The 18,175-nt window shown below is 45.9% G+C and overlaps 1 protein-coding gene across 1 annotated transcript in view; it reads right to left on the reverse strand.

Annotated features, from left to right (window-relative positions):
- Positions 1 to 1,187: 1,187 nt before the first annotated feature.
- The window catches only part of Ttc9 (tetratricopeptide repeat domain 9), a 39,416-nt gene continuing 22,428 nt past the window's right edge, over positions 1,188 to 18,175 (reverse strand). Inside the window, exons 2-3 of the mRNA XM_076921795.1 lie at positions 7,534 to 7,716; positions 1,188 to 5,178 (exon numbers count right to left, since the gene is read on the reverse strand). Of these exons, the coding sequence (XP_076777910.1) occupies positions 5,099 to 5,178; positions 7,534 to 7,716 (263 nt within the window). The 3' untranslated portion in view covers positions 1,188 to 5,098. The remainder of the gene's footprint in view (positions 5,179 to 7,533; positions 7,717 to 18,175) is intronic.

The raw sequence follows: 18,175 nt of genomic DNA on the forward strand, positions 1-18,175 counted from the left end.
TGCGCGTCCTTTTATGTAAGTTAGGAAAATGAGTCAGGAAGTAACTACCTCTGTGCCACACAACCAGTAGTCTGTTCAGTAAGCACTCTGACAACGCTTCACTTATCCACTATAAGAAGTCACGTGCTCTGAAGTGATGGGGCCGAGGTGTTCTGTATGAGAGCTGGTCCCTAGCTTACCCACTCACCATGCTAATGTCCTGGGCGTTACCCCTGGGCGTGTCCGGTTCTTCGGGTCCCAGGCTGAGCCTGAGCCTGCGAGTATGTACTTTTCAAAAGCTCAAGAGATTATGGTGGTTTGGAAAGCAAGAGCTGGATCTCACAGCTTCCCTGCCAACCAGAATCATACAGGAAGTTCTCATTTCTCAGAGACACAGACTAGTCCAGCCCTGACTTTTTTTTTTTTTTTTTTTTTATCACGAACACTATCTGCCGCTGAATCCGCTGTTTATCCTTTGCAGGTGCTGTGCTTAGCAGCTTCTGAGCACCTACAATGGCAGACATTCTGGCTGCAAAGAAACCTGAGCATCTGCTTTGGGGAGCACCCGGGCAAGGGGAGAGGTGAATGTAAAGAGAATATTCTTGCTAGGTAGTGTTGGCGTCCGCCTTTAATCCTAGCACTCAGGAGGCAGAGGCAGGAGGATCTCTGAGTTCCAGACCAACTACCCTGGTCTACACAGTGAGTTCCAGGACAGCCAGGGCTAAACCCTGTCTCAAAAACAAACAAACAAACAAACAAACAGATGAGATTCTGATTATTTGTGGAAGACACTGGGCACAGGCGGGGGGGGGGGGGCGGGGGGGGGGGAGGGGCTTTGCTTTAGGAACACAGACTAAGGTTTAGAGAGTGATCCTGAGTCAGCACGTAAAAGACTTACAAGACAAGAATGGAGTGAAGTAATGTTTAACAAAGAACAGGGACCAGTATGGAAAGATCCACAGACCCAGCTCAGTGGTTTAGGGCTACATGGCTGTGGAATGGGGGATACTTTAAGAGACCCGGAGGTGAGCCTGGCAAAGTTGGAGAGAGATGGTACAGGAAAGACCCCGAGTGTTAGTTAAGGGGTTTGGTTTTTGACTTTTATCTTAAGGATAATGGGATGTGATGAAGAATTTTTGAAGCCGTAGAAGCACCAGCTCAGGTTGCCTTTTTGATACAAGCAGGAAAAGCTAGCAACATAGAACAAATTAGTTGCAGAATTATAAGTTTATGTATGTCAAAAAGCACCATAAATGAAATCTGAAAGCAAAGCACTTGGAAAGCATATCTGTTGCATTTCTTGACAAAAATAATATTTTTAAAGTTACAAATAGATAATAAAGATAAACATAGATATAGATAAACATATCAATATCAAATAAATAGGAAATTCACAAAGAAAGAAATACAAATGGTCAATAAACATATGAAAATGTTATTCACTAATAATCAAAGAAAGTTAAAGCAATAAGTTGAAATACCATTGACATACTGTTATTTGCCTATCAAATTGGCAAAGAATTGATAAGTGATAAAACCTAGTGCTTTTTCAGGTCCAGAGAGCAAGGTGCTCTGGGGGCTGCAAACAAGACAGTGTCTGGGTACAAACTTTCTACAGGGTATTGGCAACATGTATCAAAATCCTTAAAAATAGTCACGCAATTTCCTTCTCAGATTATATCCTAAGGAACTCGCCACAGACATGTGCAAAATTTAGCGACAAGAATGTCAGTTACAACATTATTTACAGTAAAGACTGAAAACAAGTGAAATCATCCGCATTTGTGGACAGGTTACAAAATAAAGATCACCCATATCATGAAGATGCTATCAGAAAAGTCCAAGACACACCAAATGCCCAAGACATATTACATAAAGCAACAGGGGGTGGGGTGGGGAAAGCATCTGACATGCTACCACTTGTGAGTGATAAAAGAATATATATACATATCTTTGAAAAACAAGAATTTCTTGGCAGAGGTGAGGGACAGTACACAAGAAACCCAAGGGAAACTAGCTGTGGGCAGACAGGGAAGAAGAGTTACTTTCAATTACAGAGTTTGTGTACTATTTAAATTTTATAGATCTGTGCATATATTGCATATTCTAAAATATAAATACACATTTGAAAAGTAAGTTATTAAAGAGTATATACAGCACGATCCAGTTTTCTTCATTAAAAAACCAAACAAACAGAAAAGCAAAAAACCCAAAGCAAGTGAGAGTATGTGTATACATTTATACCAAGGAGAACAAAAGATGTACAGAAAGATGAAAAGTGTTCTCTTGGTGCTCTTGTGACGAGCTGAGTGTCATCCTTAACTTTCCTTACATGTTCTACAACACATGTATGTGGCTCTTATAACTCAACAAAAAGTCTAAGTTGTGTGCCAAAGGGTCTTTTGCAAAAGTCCAGGCAGATGACAGTGTAGGGCAGATCCGTGCTGTGTGCTGTCTGCACAGTTCAGCAGTGGTACCCGCCAAGTCTGCAAGTAGAGTATAGTCCTTGATTTTAGGAGATGTGGAAGAAGGAAGAGAAACCGCTCTCTGAAGACTCTGATGACGAACGCACAGAAAATTCATCCCTGCCACCCCCTTGTGTTAACTAATACCCCAGTTTCTTTTTTTGAGGTGTGTGTGTGTGGGGGGTCATTTAAGTCTGGGTCACAGTGAATGGAGTTCCCACAAGAGTATGTATCTGAGTCACTCATTGTGCTTTTCCAAATATTCTCTTTGAGGTGGCAATGGTTTTATTCCTATAGGTACAGCCCTTCCCCCAACGCATTGATTCAAGCAAGCATTCTCTCTCTCCCCTTTATTGGAAATTAGTACCAAAACCATTCCTAATGCATTGAAGAGCAAAAAAGGAGTCTGCCAGTTTGAACTCATTCTGTAAATCACTTTTGACCTCATTTTTGTTCTTCAGATCCTAACGGTTTGTCAGCTTATGACCTCTGAGCATCGGGATGGCATTGAGGGATGAGGGGACGGGTGTAGGCATATGCCAGGGCTAACAGTAGATTGGGGTTGGGGTTATTTTGGAGGTTGAGAAGCCATTTTGGAGGAAGAAGACAGAATATGTTCAAAGTCAGGGAAAGTGATCCTGGGATGGCTTTTTCCTTTTCTTCTTCTCCAGAGCCACTGTGGGACTCTGGATATTTCTAGCACCTTCCTGCAGCCCCCACTGAGAGTATCTGGGGAGCTGTGTGGATATAAGCTGTGCTATCAGCTTCTGGACCCTTCAGCCGTGACTGGATCTTGCACTGGCAAAGTGACTGCTTGAACAAATAACCCATAATTCACTTTGTGTTTCCCTTCAGTCTTTGCCTTGCGATGCTTTCTCACTGCTGGCCATACAGCCAGGTGGGCTGTTCAGATTCATGTTGCTCCGTCAGCAAACAGAACAACCAGCACACAGATGTAATTGCCAGGTCTGTTGTCTTTTTCCTGGCTGGTCACTGCTTTAGCCACTAGGGGCTCTGGATTCTGGTCTCTTTCTGTCTTGCCTATGTAAATATAAGGGGGTGGGAGGATTGATGTGTGAATCATGTTTTGACTTCATGGAAATTGTTCTGCTCTCAAACAGTTTAACTGTTCAACAGAGAGGCAGCTAAGCATAAGATAGTTAGTAGCCAGAGCTCTGGAACCAGTCAGATCTGGTTCAATCTTAGCTATGTCCTGTAAGGCTGTGCAATCTCAAGAAAGTTAATTTTCCTGGCTGTTTGTCTTCTCCATCACCTGGGAATAATATCCCACAGAGTAAGTATATGAAAGAAATGAGATTGTCCATGTAACGATCTGAAGATAGTGCATTTAATAAATCCTAACTATTAACATTATTGCATCTGTATATATTTTAATTTTATACAATAGTGTCTCACTAAGTCACATGAAAAATACATGAAAGTGCCTTGAAAATGTTTAAGCATCTTATATATTAATGGTGTCATTGGTAATAATCTCATATGGATTTCTTAGCTTTCCTATCTTCGTGAAGACTGGGACTCTGTCCTATATTGCACTATGGTGGGGGACCAGTAAGCCCTCAGGAAATGTTTCAATGCGGCATAGCATAAAAAGCATTATGTGTCAGGAGCCAGGCTGGGACCCAATTAGTTTAAGGCAGGAGAGTCAGTCTGCAGTCGAAATGTATCCATTTGACAAAAATTTGTTATGTGTTAGATACTGAGTTCAGATAATTTTGTCACAAAGGGGAGCTTGGTGAGGTGTACAAATTCTCTCAAAGCTGAGTCCTGGAGCAGTTTCCATAATCCCACCCCACTCCCAAAAGCACAAACGTTGTGGCCAACATGGTGCATATAGTCTTGGTCTAAGGACCACTGGCTTTACAGGAAGCTGTAGGCCACTCTGCCTGAGGGACAGGGAGTGAACTGCTTCCAGCAGAAATGACAGGAATGGATGCCTGTGAGTTAGTTTTAATTTTACATTAATTAGTCTAATCCCTCAGTCCACCCAAGGCTCTTTCTTTCCCTCCTCTGCCCTCAACCTTTGGCCCATTTCACCCTGCCCTTCTGTTACAGCTGCTGGCTAGCTGGGGTTGGGGGAATGGTATGTGCGGTCACCAGAGGGCACTGAGAGTGGGCCTTAATGGCATGTGAATCCTGGCAAAGAACTAACCTCGCAGTGGGAGAAAAGAAAGTGCAAGCCTAGACAAGTCTGGGGGTGTGGCAGGCGCTCGGAAGGAAATTCACAATCTCAGCATTGGTTCGACCAGTGCTTCTTATGTTCATCGGCTCCAGATTCCTTTCAGTTGCTTCAAGATGATCTGATCCACTGGGAAGGTGTAGAAGGGTCCAGCTTGTGGGCTATGCACACCTGCCAGGCTTAGAAACACTGGCACAAGTCAAAGCCACAGGACCACCCCCAGTCCAAAAGACTCTTCCCCAGCTGTCCCATTTGCTGGCCTACTAGAGAAGAGGATAAGTCCACGTTTGGGCTGCCCACCAAGGTCCATGAGCGCCTCTCACCTCACAGACAGAGTTGGGGAGCAACAAGACCAACAACAGGAGTACAGGAAGAACTGGGAAGAGAGGGAGAGAACCCACGTCAGGACTCTCCACCACTCGTGCCTGGAAGTTCCTGGTCAGAGAGAGGCTTGTTACATGGCTTCTTTCTCCCTTTGAGAACATCTGCTGAGCTTCATCTCCGTCAGCTGGATGTACCGAATCACATTGGTGTCTGTGAGGAGAGAAAACACAGCTCAGGGCTACCCAGCAAGGATTATGGTGGTGACTTCAGAGAAGGGGGCAAGAGCTGGGCCTAAAGCTCGGTGACAGGCTAGACTCATTCAGCCAAGGTCCTTTCTGCCTTGCCCTAAGAGCGGCAGCCAGAGCAGCCAGATGCCAGGCTTTTCCTCATTGCTTCTCTAGCGAATATGACCAGCCTACTGTGACTGGAAGGGGTGGGCAAGAAGTGCTCTCTTCTGACACCGGAAGCAGTTATCTCAGCGGTCCCTGTGTTAGTACAGTTAGCTGAGAGCCTGCTTGGCACTAACCCTTAGGCCAGCCCCCAACTTATCTACCCTTGTGTCTCATTTACAAGAAACAACATTCATTTGTAAAGTCTACTTTATGATTTTTTTTAAGTTAAAAAAAAAAGGTTGTTTATATCTGGTTGTAGTTAACAGAGGGGTTGTTGCCCAGGCTGGTCTCAAACTCCTGGAGTCAAGTGATATTTTTGCCCCTGTTCTCCAGGTACCTGGGGCTACAGGTGTACACCGCAGGGCTTGCTTGTGAGTGGCTTTCTAAAGCCTTCACTGTCCCTTGCAGCTCTTCTTTCAATCCTCGAGGCATAAAACCTGATCCTTACTGTGGCAAAAGGGAAGAGTGGGGCTCGGGAAGACTGAGTCGCTCAGGGACCCAGGCATTGTGGCCCACTTCTCTATTCCCAGTGCTTAGGTGGCAGATCTCTGTGAGTTTGAAGCCAGTCTGGTTTACATAGTTCTAGGACAGCCTGGGCTATTTAGAAAGACCCTGTCAGCAAAACAAACGAAACAAAAACCCAACCAAATAAACAACAAAAAAACACCCCAAACCTCAAGAAGATAAGGTAGTGATTGGCACACCTGCCTAAGCCTGATTCTCTCGAACATCATAGTACCCTTCTCATAGAGTTGCCGTAGAAGGAAGTCTAAAAGTGCTTAACACCGTGACCAGTAAACACGAGTCTAATGTGTTGTTTTACTTAACTTAGGAGCTTAAAATGACTTTGCTTCATGCTTATTTTTGTAATTATTGTAAGTATTGTAAGTATTGCCAGATAACCAGCCCTCATCTGGAGCAGTCTCTCCTAATTCCAGTCCTTATGGTAAGTGAGTGTTGTGTGGCATGCCAGAGTCACTTAGCTCTGACTGCACGTAATGGAGGGATCACACCGCTGCCTGGGACACCTACCTGTGGAAGTAAAAATGGTAATGCACGTGCTTAAAAGCTCTAGGCGTAGCATCCTGTACTGGCGTACAACAGGTGCTCAAGAAAACTCCATTGGACATTAGCAACTTGAGAAATCCTTAAAGACAGATTGGAGGGAGTCTTGCTATGTTAACTGATCAACCACATGACGTCAGGCCATAGTCCTTGGAGGGGCTTTCGGACCCCCTGCCCTAAAACAGCATCCCTTTTACTGTGTCTTATTTCCTCCATAGCATTCGCTACTGCCAAATAAGCACCATCTACTTGTCCATCTGTGAGCTTCTCTCGTCATAATGAACACTCCTTGTTGAGTGTGGCAGCACATACTTGTAATTCCAGCACTTGGGAGGCAGGAGGAGTTTGAGTACAGCCTGGTTGATTCAGCAAGACTTTGTTAAAAAAAAAAAAAAAGAAAAGAAAGAAAGAAAGAAAAGAAAAGAAAAGGAAAAAAAGAAAACAAAAAACTAAGCAAAAACACAAACCCAAATAAAACAAGTAACTCCTCTTCTCTGTGTTGCCCAGGCTGGTCTTGAACTCCTAGGCTTAAGAGATGCTCCTGCCACAGCTTCCTGAATGCTAGGACTGCAAGCACAGGACACTGGATAGTGTCCAGTGTCTCACCGTACTTTGTCTACTGCACTACCTCAACAAATACCCATAGAATGAAAATTGTGATTGGGAGAGCTAATACACGTGACCTGAAGGAGTGCCAGCTGATTAGAGAAGTCAGCGCATGCTTCCAGAAAGATGCCAGGCATCAAAAGTGCCTGCTCGCTTCTGTCCTGTCAGTCAAATGTGGATTCATGGAAAAGGGAGGCACCTTATCATCTACATCCCTGGTGCCTGCTACAGCTTGTGCTACATAGTAAGAACTCTGAGAAAGGCAAAAACCAATTCTACTAATTCTATAGTGTGTCTGAAGAGAAGGGGTGCCCAGGGCCCCTGGTAACCAGATCCCAGGTGAAGTTATGGACCCTCCTCATTCCAGGTCTTGCCCACACCTGAGCCCTTGTTTTTCTATCTCTAGCCCCACCTAATCCTGCCAGCCACAGGCGCCATCTTCTGTGGTGAGCAGGCCCTAGGAATTGTGTCTGTGGTGAGAAAGCAGAGATATTTGTCTCACCTGTGGGTTGTCGGGTCCTTGCTTCTTTTAGGTAGTAGAGAGCTTTGTCATAGTCCCCCAGATGATAGAAAGCCACACCAGATCTGTAAAGCGCTTTGAAGTTCTCTCCTTCCTTCTTCAGGACCTTGAGGCAATACTCCTTAACTCGCTCATAATTTACCAGCTCAGCCTGGAGCAGGCAGGCTGTGGAAGAGGGAAAAATAAAGAGAAAACGCCTTTACAAAACCAGAGGCTACGACACCTTCGGCTAGCTAGCTTGTGGCCCACCACGGCCCACATGGGTCCCAGGATAGCTACGAGTTCAGCTCAGCCCAATTCTGTAGATGACAGTGTCATCCTGTTACAGTGGGTAAACATCCCTGCCTCATCCGTTCATCCTGGGGGACACTGAGCACAACTGAAGCCTCTTCTGGGATTTGTGCCACAGAATCTGCCACCCAAAAAACCACTGCTTACAGGACTAGCTTCACCACCAACATGTGACACAACTTTAAGCATGTTACATAGACTTGTATCATAGATCAAATTATGCCTCCCCTAAAAGACACACGGGATGTTATCGGCTGTCAGTATGTGAGAACGTGACCTTGTTTGGAGACGGGATCTCAGAGGTGACTGTTTTAAAAGCAGGTCACTAGAATAGGCCCGAATCTGATGTGACTGCTGTCCTTGTGAAAGGGAAACTACACACACAGAGAAGGACAACAGGAAGGGACACAGCGGAAGACAGCCGGCTGTGCCTATAGCAACGAATACCTGAGGCTCCCAGAGGGTAGGAGTGAGAATCTAGGTGGGCCACGACCCACCGACACCCTCATTTTGGACTTCTAGCCTCCAGAGCCAGATGATAATGTATCTGTGTGACTGAAGCCATCTAGTTAATGGGACTTTGTAGTTTGTGGGACTTTGCTACAGAAACCCAAGAAAGGAGCTATCAAAGGCCAGGGTAATAACGCTAGCTAATACCTGTTGACTGCTTGTCTTATGCCGGAGGCGTGTCTCACCGTTCTGTATGCATTTTATCTGATGTGATCCTCAGAATATTCCAGTGTGGGTACTATTAGCATTCCATTTTACAGATAAGGATAATTGAGTCTTTAAGCATGCAAGGATGGTCATGAGAGTACACAATGTGCAAGAGGCAAGGATGAGGTTTAAACTGAAGTTGCTTGGCTCCACAGCCTAGAGTCTGCCTTATCAGGATGTGGGTTGTGGGGCAGAAAATAATGACCAGAAAGTACTTAATACATGGCGTGGCATGCAAGCAACGCTCAAATGGTGCTTGTTAACTTTACTCTGACTCTGTTCAGCTTATACCAGATGTATAAGGTGCCCCTGACCACTATCAAGGCAGGTCTTGGTCTCTCTCTGCCCTTCTCTCTTTTTTTTTTTTTTTTTCCGAGACAGGGTTTCTCTGTGTAGCCCTGGCTGTCCTGGACTCACTCTGTAGACCAGGCTGTCCTCGAACTCAGAAATCCACCTGCCTCTGCCTCCTAAGTGCTGAGACTAAAGGCGTGCGCCACCACCGCCCGGCGTCTCTCTGCCCTTCTTGCTTGCTTCTATGGTTCTTCTTCTATGGTTCTTTCTGATGAACTAGAGACCAACTCATACAGGATCCATTCTTGACATGGAACCCTAAGAATTCCCTGCAAGAGGAAGCTAAGGGGTGGGGTGGAGGGGCATGTGCTTATTCTATAATTAGCCATGTCAGATAAATTCATATAGAATGGTGAAAATCCTCCCTTGAAGGAATTTCTCGTTGGCCTAAGCCATGGCTGGGGTAGGATGGGAGTGTTCCTGGAGGGGAGCTGATCCATCTTGGAAAGTAGTTGAAGTCTTGGGCCCTGGGCACTTCACTGTGAGTCTGCAGAGACATTTCCACCATATTTAGTAAGCTCTGACTAACAGCAAAGAGGTTCAGGTACGGGAGAGACAGTGGCCACCAAGGCCAGCCTGGATGGGGTGCTAGAGGGGTTGCTGACAGCTGAAGCGTCTTGACAACACTTGCAATCTTCATTAATTAACTGTTTTTGGTTTTGGTTTTTTTTTTTTTTTTTTTTTTTTTTTTTTTTGAGACAAGGTCTCACCATGTAGTCCTGGGTGGCTTGAAACTCTCTATGTAGACCAGGTTGGCCTCAACTGAACAAAGCTCTCTGAACAGTGCCTCTGCCTCCTGCGAGTATGAGAGGCACGTGCCACTGCACCCAGCGACTGACTTTAATCTTAAGAGCTCTGATTTCACTTGTTTCCACCTTTTCTGTAGCATCCTGGCACACATTCTGAACCCAAACCCCATCCTTTTGCAGACTAACAGGTGAGCCACGCGGAACTCAGCCTGAGGATAAGAGAACCAGGAAGTGAAAGGGATAAACAGACCAACCCACCAGGTTCTTCTGGCTGCTAGGCCGAAAGACAATCATCAGGGCTGTTCACTCAGAGTCACAAGCTGTTGGTGTACCAGGGGTCCCCTCTCCATGAGCTGATGCCACAACCCCTCTCTGCCTCCATATGCCCCGCCTAGCCACCACCTTCAGCAGTGGGATCCTGGACTCATGACTCTTCCCCAGGCCCAGGCTCTACTCACAGGGAGAGTGTTGAAATCGTGTGATTTCATTGGGGCCTGGCTCCTACATCTGCTCTTAGAGCAGAAGGATTTCTCGTGTGTGTGTGTGTGTGTGTGTGTGTGTGTGTGTGTGTGTGTGTGTGTCGCTTCCCCGTGCCCTGTGTGATATCTTCTCTGACCCAGCACCTACTCCTGGTCTCACCCTCCATCTCTAAACAGATACTTCTGTTTATTGACCTGGATAGTGTAGGAAACAGGACACTGCCTCTTTTGAGACAGTTTTTGGATGTCTAGAGCATCAAAGAAAGGAAGTAGGAGGCAGGAAATAGGAAAGCCCCACCTTCTCCCAGCCCCTACCAGGGAAGGCGGGTACAATGACCTATCTGGCCCTCAGCTCATAAAAGTATTTCTAAATCCCTTGTAGGGGATCCTATGGGAACTGGAGCACCTGGCTATGGACCAGGGTTCAGACCTGATAGGAGGCAAGGCCTAGCTTGTTAGTAACAGGGCGTGGAAACCCTGCTCACAGTGGAGGCAGCACCCAGGGAGGCCTAAGTGGGCAGCCTTCCAGAGTAAGGCTAGAGCAGAAGGTAGAATTTGAGACGTGGAATCCAGATAAGAAGCTAGGTGCCAGGCCAGGGTTTGAAAGAAGATGCAGGTGGAGAGGGTGAGAGGCTGGAGGTGACCTGAGCCTACCTGCAGGTGACACAGGGGCACCTCTAAGCTTTGGAAGGGGAATTTGCTAGGCACGTGTAACCAATCTATAGTAAGACAATGCATTTGTAAGCACCTTGGACTGTGGAGGAACTTAAGAGTAAGGTAACAGACTGTTTCCAATCATCCATCCTTCTGCCTGTGGGCCTGGAGTTTGCAAGGGCTCTTCACAGTAAGAGTGAGTGTGTGTGTGTGTGTGTGTGTGTGTGTGTGTGTGTGTGTGTGTGTAAGAAAGTGTGAAAGGACAGAGAGGTCTGCCAGAGCCTGACCAATACAGATGTGGATGCTTGCAGCCAACCATTGGACTGAACATGGGGACCCCCAATGGAGGAGTTAGGGGAAAGACTGAAGGAGCTGAAAGGGTTTGCAACTCCATAGGAAGAACAACAATATCAACCAGCCAGACCCCCCAGAGATCCCAGGGACTAAACCAAAGAGCAAGTACACATGGAGGGACCCATGGCCCCAGCTGCTTATGAAGCAGAGGATGGCCTTATCTGGCATCAATGGGAGGGGAAGGCCTTTGGTCCTGTGGAGACTTGATGCCCCAGTGTAGGGGAATACTAGGGCTGTGAGATCGGAGTGGGTGGGTAGGTGGAGGAGTACCCTCATAGAAGCAGGGGGAGGGAGGATGGGATAGGGGGTTTGTGGAGGAGAAACTGGGAAGGGGGATACCATTTGAAATGTAAATAAATAAAATAACCAATAAAAATTTTAAAAAGGAAAATGTGGTGTATGGACACATGAGTGTGTGCATAGAAGCACTGTATGTGTGTGTGCAGAGGCCAGAAGAGGTTGTCGGGTACTGTGGTCTAGCACGTCCATTTATCCCCTTGATACAGGCTTCTTCATACCTGGATGCTGACTTCCTGTTACCTGGATCTGGGCTGGCGGCCAACACCAGCAAACTTCTTGTCTTTTTCACATCCTCATCTGAGCTCTGGTTACAGACATGCCTATGACTACACCTGGCTTTCATGTGGGGTCTGAGATCTGAACTCAGGTCCTCATGATGGTTCAGCAAGCACTGTTACACATTGAGCCAGCTCCCCAGTCCCGTCCTTACAGGAACACGTCCCTCACTGGCTTGTCAGAGCCAGGCTCGGTACCTCACACACACTGCGCATGTCTTTATATCTCCACAACTCTACGGAACAGGTTCTATTTTTATGCTCCTTCATAAATGATGAAATTGAGTTTGGAGAAATTAAGCAACTTGCCGAAGGTCACTCAACTAGAGCCGGGTAGAACTGGGCTCTCAGGCCACTTCTGCCAGACTCCCCAGAGTGTGTCAGAATACTGGAGTGTCTGCATTTGAGGCTCTCAGAAACCCAGGTCACCCCTGGGAAGAAAGAACACCTTGCAAGTACTGTGTCCAAGAGCAACGGGTGAGAATGTGCTTCGTGGAACACAGACACTGGGTGGGAAAATGGGCCAATGTGCTCCTTACCCCATGAGTTTTTAACCTGTGGCCACAGGCTCTATGTGTCCCTGGCTAGCTATGGCTGTGACCCAACGCATTTGTAGATGATGTCATATTACAGGGTCAAGTTATGGATACCCCTAGTCTATCCCCTGGGTTGAGAGACTGCTAAGAGATCAGTGTTACATTATAAGGGAAAGGGTAGTGTGGAAACACTACTGGACTAGGGAGGGGCCTCCATTCAACCTAAAGCAGCAGGGGAGGCCTTCCTGGAAGAGCGACATTTAAGGTGAAAGTGGAATATTGGTAGTTTCTAACCCCACCATTAAGAACATTGGGGGCCAGGACACTTTTTGTTACAGGATGAAGTCTTGTGCACTGTGGGATGGTAAACATCACTGGCTTCTAAAGAGAACACTGATTGTGACAATTGACAAAATATATATGGCTAAGTATCCCCTGGAGAGGTAAAACCACGCCTGTTTGAGGATGGCTGGGCTAAGGGAAACTAAGAAAAGTTTTCTAGGCAGGGTGGGAAGAGAGATGAGAGGAGGAAGAGACAGGCTTACATTAAGAGGGAACACCCATGTACACACTTGCAGGGACTGTCTGAGGGACTCTGAGAAGCCACATCAGGCTGGAGCAGAAAGCACGCTGAGAGAAAAATGAAGCTGGAAAAGCAAAACACAAGGCACCCAGACCTCCCTTTCCCTTTTGGAGTAAGTGTGAGTTTTCAGGATATTCAACCAAAATGGAATTGGACAGGCAGGAGGAATGGATCCCTGTGGGACATCCAGCGGGCAGCGCTAGTTAGCACAGGGGAAACCCTGTTGTGTCGTCCTCCTGTTCCTCTGCGAGTCTGAGCCCTTCTTCCACATTCCCTTGGTACTTCTGAGAAAGAAGCATCTTCTCACTCTATTACAATCTGCTTTCTGTTTGAATTGGAGTTGAGATGTGCCGTGTGGCACAGACCAATATTCCCTAGACTGGGAATCAGAGATGAGGTTTTGCCTTCCCCTCTGCCTCTAACCAACATGACAAAAATCATTTTCTCCTCATCAGGCCTTGACTATCTGCTAACCCAGGGATCTAAAATCTACTAATAAGTAGTAGCCTCTACTGTCCTTTTAGATCCAGTAGCCTGTGAAAGAAGTGTTGGCCTCTTTATGGAAGGATATACAGTTGTTTCCCTGATTCCTTGCTAAAAGGAATTCCCTCTTTACTGCTGGGTGAGGTATCTTCTTTAGGGGATTATGGTCAGAATGAGAAGGTCAAGAAATAAGATAACTTATCAGCTCCACACCTGAATGGATTCTCTCTCTTGTTTCTGTCTCTTTGTCTGTCTCTCTTTCTTGTGTGTGTGTGTGTGTGTGTGTGTGTGTGTGTGTGTGTGTATGTGTGTGTACACGTGTGCACGCGTGTGTAGACTGGATAAGGGTTGGAGGTGATCTTCCAAAGCAGGGCCTTAGGGAAGGTTCTTTCTTGAATTGAAGCTTTTCCACCAAGCATTAAATCAAGGAAGGAAGTCATCTGTTTCTCTGTCCATCTGCCCATCCACCCACCTTTCTTTCTTTTGTTTGTTCGTGTTCTTTCTTTCTTTCTTTCTTTCTTTCTTTCTTTCTTTCTTTCTTTCTTTCTTTCTTGTGTTCTTTCTTTCTTTCTTTCTCTCCACCCCTCCCTTCCTTTCTTCCTTCCTTCCTTCTTTCCTTCCTTCCCTCTTTCTTTCTTTCTTTCTTTCTTTCTTTCTTTCTTTCTTTCTTTCTTTCTTTCTCGTTCTTAACATATTAGGAGTCAAACCCAAGGCCTTGCACATTATCAGGCAGGCACTTTAGTACTGACCTGTAGTCTCAGGACTGACCAGAGACAAAGCAGCTTCCTGGGAACAGCACAGTGAGCTTAGCCTGGCCTCTGAAGAGGTAGTTACTTGGCAGTAAATGAGTTGCATGGTGGGAGATGTGTTTGTACTGGACACACGATGATGGGCCCAAGCTCTGTAACAATCATCTCTAAGAACCTCCTTGAAAACATGTCATTAGTTTTCTGATTTCTAAGTCTTCTGAGAAGTCTGAATGAACATGCCTGGAGTTGCTTAGGCAACAGAGACTAGAGAAATTAAGATAAGCTTCATTCGTGCTTCAGAAGAACCAAAAGGGACACTCTGCCCGGTCTGATTGGTGGTGGTGGCAGTAGCTGGTGTGATTTACAGGGTGAAGGCTGTAAATTTCCAACCACTCCAATCAAAGATTCCTCTGGAACTGCCTACTTGGGTGGTTGGGGTATGATTTCATGAAAAGGGTTGGCAGGCTAGCTCATCTCCACAAAGACATCTATGTTCATAAAGATTAGAGAGTTGGAGGCTCCAGGAGCTTCAACACACCCATGAACACAGAAAACCTTAAGTGTGGCATTCCCCAGAGCAACCTCACTGAGGCCTCAGGCTATAGAGCCAGTGACAGGATTCTCTCTGATCCTGGCACCTGTTCTGTTGCTGTTTTTTTTTTTTTTTTTTTTCTGGTGCATCCAGGGCATAGCGACTGCCTGGGCAAGATGCCACCAACTGGCACGAGATGAAGAGAACCCAAAGGAGAGGAAGAACAAGTTCATGCAGTCACTGACTTTTTCTTATGGCTGACTCACTAGTGTGCTCTTATCTAGTGAACAGAAGGGAAGCAGGAACTGGATGGGAAAGAAGGAGCCACCTGGGGTTGGGGAGGAGAAGGGACCCATTCTATGCAGTTGCTTCACTACAGTGAGTTGTTGCACGCCCTCCCGAAACACATGTAAAAATCGTAATCCTCAGTGAATGTGATCTTATTTAGAGATTAAAAACCAAAAAACAAAGCAAAACAAAAAACACACAAAAGCCCTGTAATGATTTAATCAAGAGGTCATTGGAGACCATTACAGAAAGCCACAATTGGTCAAAATGCAGAGAACCACTGACCATGTGAAACCCAGCCCCAGCTGATACATCTATAACACAGTCTGCACCTCCAAAGCTCAGGGAACAATCAAGGAAGAAATTGATGAAAGATTGTAAGAACCAGAGAACCAGGAAGTGTGCTGGGAACAGGAGCCTTATAGATATAATGGAGAGGCTTCGTTCACAAAAATCTCAACAGTATGGCTGCATGCACAAGACCCGAACAATTTCAACCCTTGTTAACATCCTAGAATGGATGAGGGAACCCTCAAGGGTACACCCCTCAATAAAGAGTGACAAGCAATTAAGAACTCTGAAAGATGGAAAATAAACTAGTCATGCCCAGGGGTGAGACTTCTAATTGGTTATCCAATATTAAGTAGTAAGCCTTTAAAAACATACACATACAAATAATATTAAACAAACTTGGCAGGTTGCGTCTATATATTTATTCACACACACATACATAAAAATAATAATTAAAGAAAAAGAGGACATGAGTCTGAGGGAGGGCATGAGAGGAGCTGGAGGGAAGAAGGGGTGGGATAGAATGATGTAACTGTAATTTTTAAAAAGAGGATGTGTTGGAGTAGGTCGTAATCCAAGTGTCTCTATAAAAAGGGAAAGAATGCCGGGCGGTGGTGGCTCACGCCTTTAATCCCAGCACTTGGGAGGCAGAGGCAGGCGGATTTCTGAGTTCGAGGCCAGCCTGTTCTACAGAGTGAGTTCCAGGACAGCCAGGGCTACACAGAGAAACCCTGTCTTGAAAAAAGAAGGAGGGGGGGAAGCATGGATGGACATAGGGACATAGGTGAAGAGAGGCTACAGGAAGAGACACAGTGACCCCTGAAGTTGTCAGGTATTTAGATAAGCATTTATTTCTCAACCTTCAGCAAGAGCTATCCCTGCTGGCCTCTTCACCTCAGCCTCTCAGCCTCCAGAGTGCTGTGGTCCTGCTTTCTTGACTTTAAGCCCTCCAAGTCGAGGTAATTTATTATAACCCTAGAGACACAACGTTACCTTCCCACAAGGAGGCCTAGAAGCAGTCACTGCCTACTTGGGGGAGGGGGATTTTTATCCAATTCATCAAATCATTTGACATGTTCTTAAATGTATTTCAAGGAACACTGGCACAGTAGTAAAGCAGGAAGAGTGAAGGACCCAGACAGAGGTAAGGTTCGGAATATTTAATGACTGAGATCGATTACAACCACTCTGGGGCACCCAGGCTGAGTAGCGGTCCCAGCTCTAGAGACACAGTTCTGGGCTGGAATCTGAGCTCTGCCACTTACTAGCAGGGGCCTTGGGCAAGTTTGTCCAAATCCCCCTGGACTTCCCTTCTGTGTTCAGTGGGTGAGAAATGTCAGTGATAAAATTGCATCATCTGTATGTAGATATGTGTTATGTATCGGTGGAACCAACACCGGATCTCACTAATATTGTTTCTTAAGGAAGCCACTTACAAATATGGCCTACCCAGCAATGTGCATGCGGATTACAGAAACTTCTATCCTGAGTCTCCCCCCCACACCCCACCCCCTGCCACACAGTTACAACAGTGCATTCTTGAGGATAGGTCGCAAGACCCAGCTTCACCTTTCCACAAAAGTGCCAGTTTTCTCTTCTGCATTTACAAATTTTTGATTTCTTGTTTTTTGATTCATGGTCTGCTATGTATGTACAGAGTCCCACCTGTTCCAACCACTTCCAAAATCTAGGCTTGATTCTTGCTTTCCTTGCTAATTTTCTTCCCAGTGGTGAGGAATCGTTGGGTTTGGTAAATACAGAATGTAATTTTAAAAGACTCCCCGGTGAAGACAGGGAGAGAAGAAGGGGCTGGGATGGAGATAGAAAGTTCTGGGTCTATTTTCTCTCTTTCCAATGAGCCTGGGGCAACCTCTACCCTTTACGTGACAAAGCCTCAGGCTTTGCTGCTGCCTGCCCTCAGCCCCTTTCCCTGTCTTAATTGGATTGCAAGTCCCAGCTGCGGACAGCTTTGGGACTGGAGTAAACAACCACAAGTCACTGGACACAAGGGCTAGGAACCTAAAAAGCATGGCAACAACAAAACCGAATCTGAATAGGTTGGTCCCCAGCTCTGTGCTGAATGAGAGCCTATGAAGGCAGAGGAAATATTTAGAGATAAGTTGCCTGGTCCATTCAGAAGCCTCTGAGTCAGAGACTACAGTGTCCTCAGCATAGTAATTTGCTCTGTACTCTGGGTTAAAACACCTCATCTCTCAGCCTCTTAGGGTTGAAAATGGTAAATATGGATGTTAGTTGTGGTTGGCAGCTGGTTTTCCTTGCAGGCTTGTTAACCGGAGATTAGTTGTGGTTGGTAGCTGGTTTTTCTTGTAGGCTTGTTAACAGGATGGGAAATGTCACTCATGTGCTAGCTCTGAGATCTAGAGAAACCCAGTCTTGAGAGTGTTTCTCCTAAAATCACCCATAGAGGTTTATTTAACATGGGGATCCCTGTACCACACACAGGACCCCGAGGACTATAGGGACCTCTTGCTGCATACCCCACATTCTAGCACTGGAGAACCATCCTTCTCTTTTGACGTTGAGTTTTGCATTACTGGGAACTGAACCTTAGCCATGCTAAGAAAGTGCTCTACTTCTGAGCCATGCGACTGCCCTCCTTTCATTTATTTATTTTTCTGATCTTCTATTAGTTTTTTGAAATGTGCATATAATGTATTGTGTTAAAATTCACCCCTGTCCCCCAAATTCATGGCATAGGTACACCCACTTCTCCACTCACACACCTTTGTGTCTCTCTTTTTTAATCCACCAAGTTCAGTTTGCATTGCCCATATACTCTAGATTATGTGACGGTCCACTCTCGTGCAGTCAGTCTACTTGGGGTCACGCCCTTAAAGAAAACTGATTCTCTCTCTACCAGCAGCTATCATTTTCCAATAGCTTCTCAGTTAGAGGTGAGACTTTACAGCCCAGCTCCTCTCTCCCTGCTGGGGTTTTGTCTGGCTTGAGTTTGCACATCTCTCCGGTAGGC

This window comes from Arvicanthis niloticus, chromosome 23, assembly GCF_011762505.2.
Source record: "Arvicanthis niloticus isolate mArvNil1 chromosome 23, mArvNil1.pat.X, whole genome shotgun sequence".
Classification (NCBI taxonomy): Eukaryota; Metazoa; Chordata; class Mammalia; order Rodentia; family Muridae; genus Arvicanthis; species Arvicanthis niloticus.